General features: G+C 37.5%; 1 protein-coding gene across 1 annotated transcript; it reads left to right on the plus strand.

Moving 5' to 3' along the window:
• The first annotated feature begins 429 nt into the window (after positions 1 to 429).
• Positions 430 to 1,339, plus strand: LOC121737721 (2-aminoethanethiol dioxygenase). Its single transcript, XM_042129407.1, has one exon. The coding sequence runs from the start codon at positions 433 to 435 to the stop codon at positions 1,288 to 1,290; it is 858 nt and encodes a 285-aa protein (XP_041985341.1). The 5' UTR covers positions 430 to 432; the 3' UTR covers positions 1,291 to 1,339.
• The last annotated feature ends 211 nt before the right edge of the window (positions 1,340 to 1,550 follow it).

Here is a 1,550-nt window from a genome sequence, read left to right on the forward strand (position 1 = left end):
TCACTAGAACACCGAACAAGTAAAAATACAGCTCGTGACTGTAATTGCCATCTATTGAAATTGAGTATGTACTAAAGCACAATAAATTTTACTACTTAGATGACGCTACATGTCCAGGGAATCTTAATTCCCTTAGCGACATCTATTGAGATGGTTCTGGAACTATGAAACTCATATTAAAATTTAAATCAGCTATTCAACGCTAGATGGCGCACAACTAGAGGGAATTTTTAAAATAATATAAAAAATATTATTTCCTTAGCTCTAGTGACATTTTGTTTTGTTATTTTTTAAATGTATCTTATAAATTATTTATCTTACTTTATATCTATTTTTAAGGTATTTTATTAAATTATTCATGGCAACAAAGCTATTTGATAAGATGTCAATTGTCAGTCATTCTCTGTCAAACACTTGACAATGGAAACAAAAATGACGTTTAGAGACAGTTTTGCATTGTTATCGTGTCGATTATATTCAATTTCTTTCGGTAAGAAAATAGATTCGTGCAAAATTCTTCGTAACTTTCACATGGATAAGGAAGATGAAAGAAAATCCCACATGGAAATCGTTAAAATACCTCCAATGGTGTCAATATATCGACATGCGCTGCACACTTTCGATGACAACCACAAAAACGATATTCAAATCAATTTGAGTAAGTTAAAAACTATGATGGATGCATTAAAAGCAGAGGATCTAGGCTTCGACCAGGAATTGTGCAACCCGGAGAGGTGGAACAAGCCGAAGCAGCCGCCCTGCACATACGTAGAAGTGTTCCAAAACGACACCGTAAACATGAGTATTTTTGTGCTCAAACCGGGCTTCAAAATGCCTCTGCATGATCATCCAGAAATGCACGGACTTTTAAAAGTGATAGCCGGTGCGGTGCGAATACGGAGCTTCACGGAGTATCCCCTAACAATCGCTCAGAACACCATAGATTTCGCTACTCGAGCCAAGTTCGAAGCGGCGCGCATAGCTAACGGCATACACAAACGACGAAGACTATTCGCCGAAATCACGCAACAAAACGTATGTAAAGCTAACTCTGGTACTTGCCTATTAACACCAACTGTATCAAATTTTCATGAAATAGAGGCGCTTGATATGCCCGCCGCATTTTTCGACATCCTAGCTCCACCGTACGATACCCGAGGCCCGAGGAAGTGTCGTTACTACTACGTAGCCAATGAAATTAGTACCAATTTAGTTGAACTACAAGAGATGAGTGTACCGGACTGTTTTGTCTGTGACCAAACACCCTACTTGGGTCCTGTTCTACTATAGCCATGGTTTTATAGTTTCTGTACAGTACTTTAATTCATCAAGCCCCATACGGTCACCGGTGACCGAGACACAATAGGAATTCTATTGTGTCTCTTTTTTCCACGATCAACGGGTTAATAGACTTTGAAGCAGCACTACAAAAAATTCACAGTAATTGTAATGAAATTTTTTGGCACTATCACATTAATGCCAGAAAATTACAGTAAATTATTATAATATTTATGAATGACAGTAATAATAATTCAAGACGTGAGTAGAAA

Source organism: Aricia agestis, chromosome 21, assembly GCF_905147365.1.
Source record: "Aricia agestis chromosome 21, ilAriAges1.1, whole genome shotgun sequence".
In the NCBI taxonomy this organism is placed as follows: domain Eukaryota; kingdom Metazoa; phylum Arthropoda; class Insecta; order Lepidoptera; family Lycaenidae; genus Aricia; species Aricia agestis.

What these genes read in the sequence shown, in the direction of transcription:
- LOC121737721 (XM_042129407.1), top strand. Translation starts at nt 433, where the DNA reads ATGACGTTTAGAGACAGTTTTGCATTGTTATCGTGTCGATTATATTCA.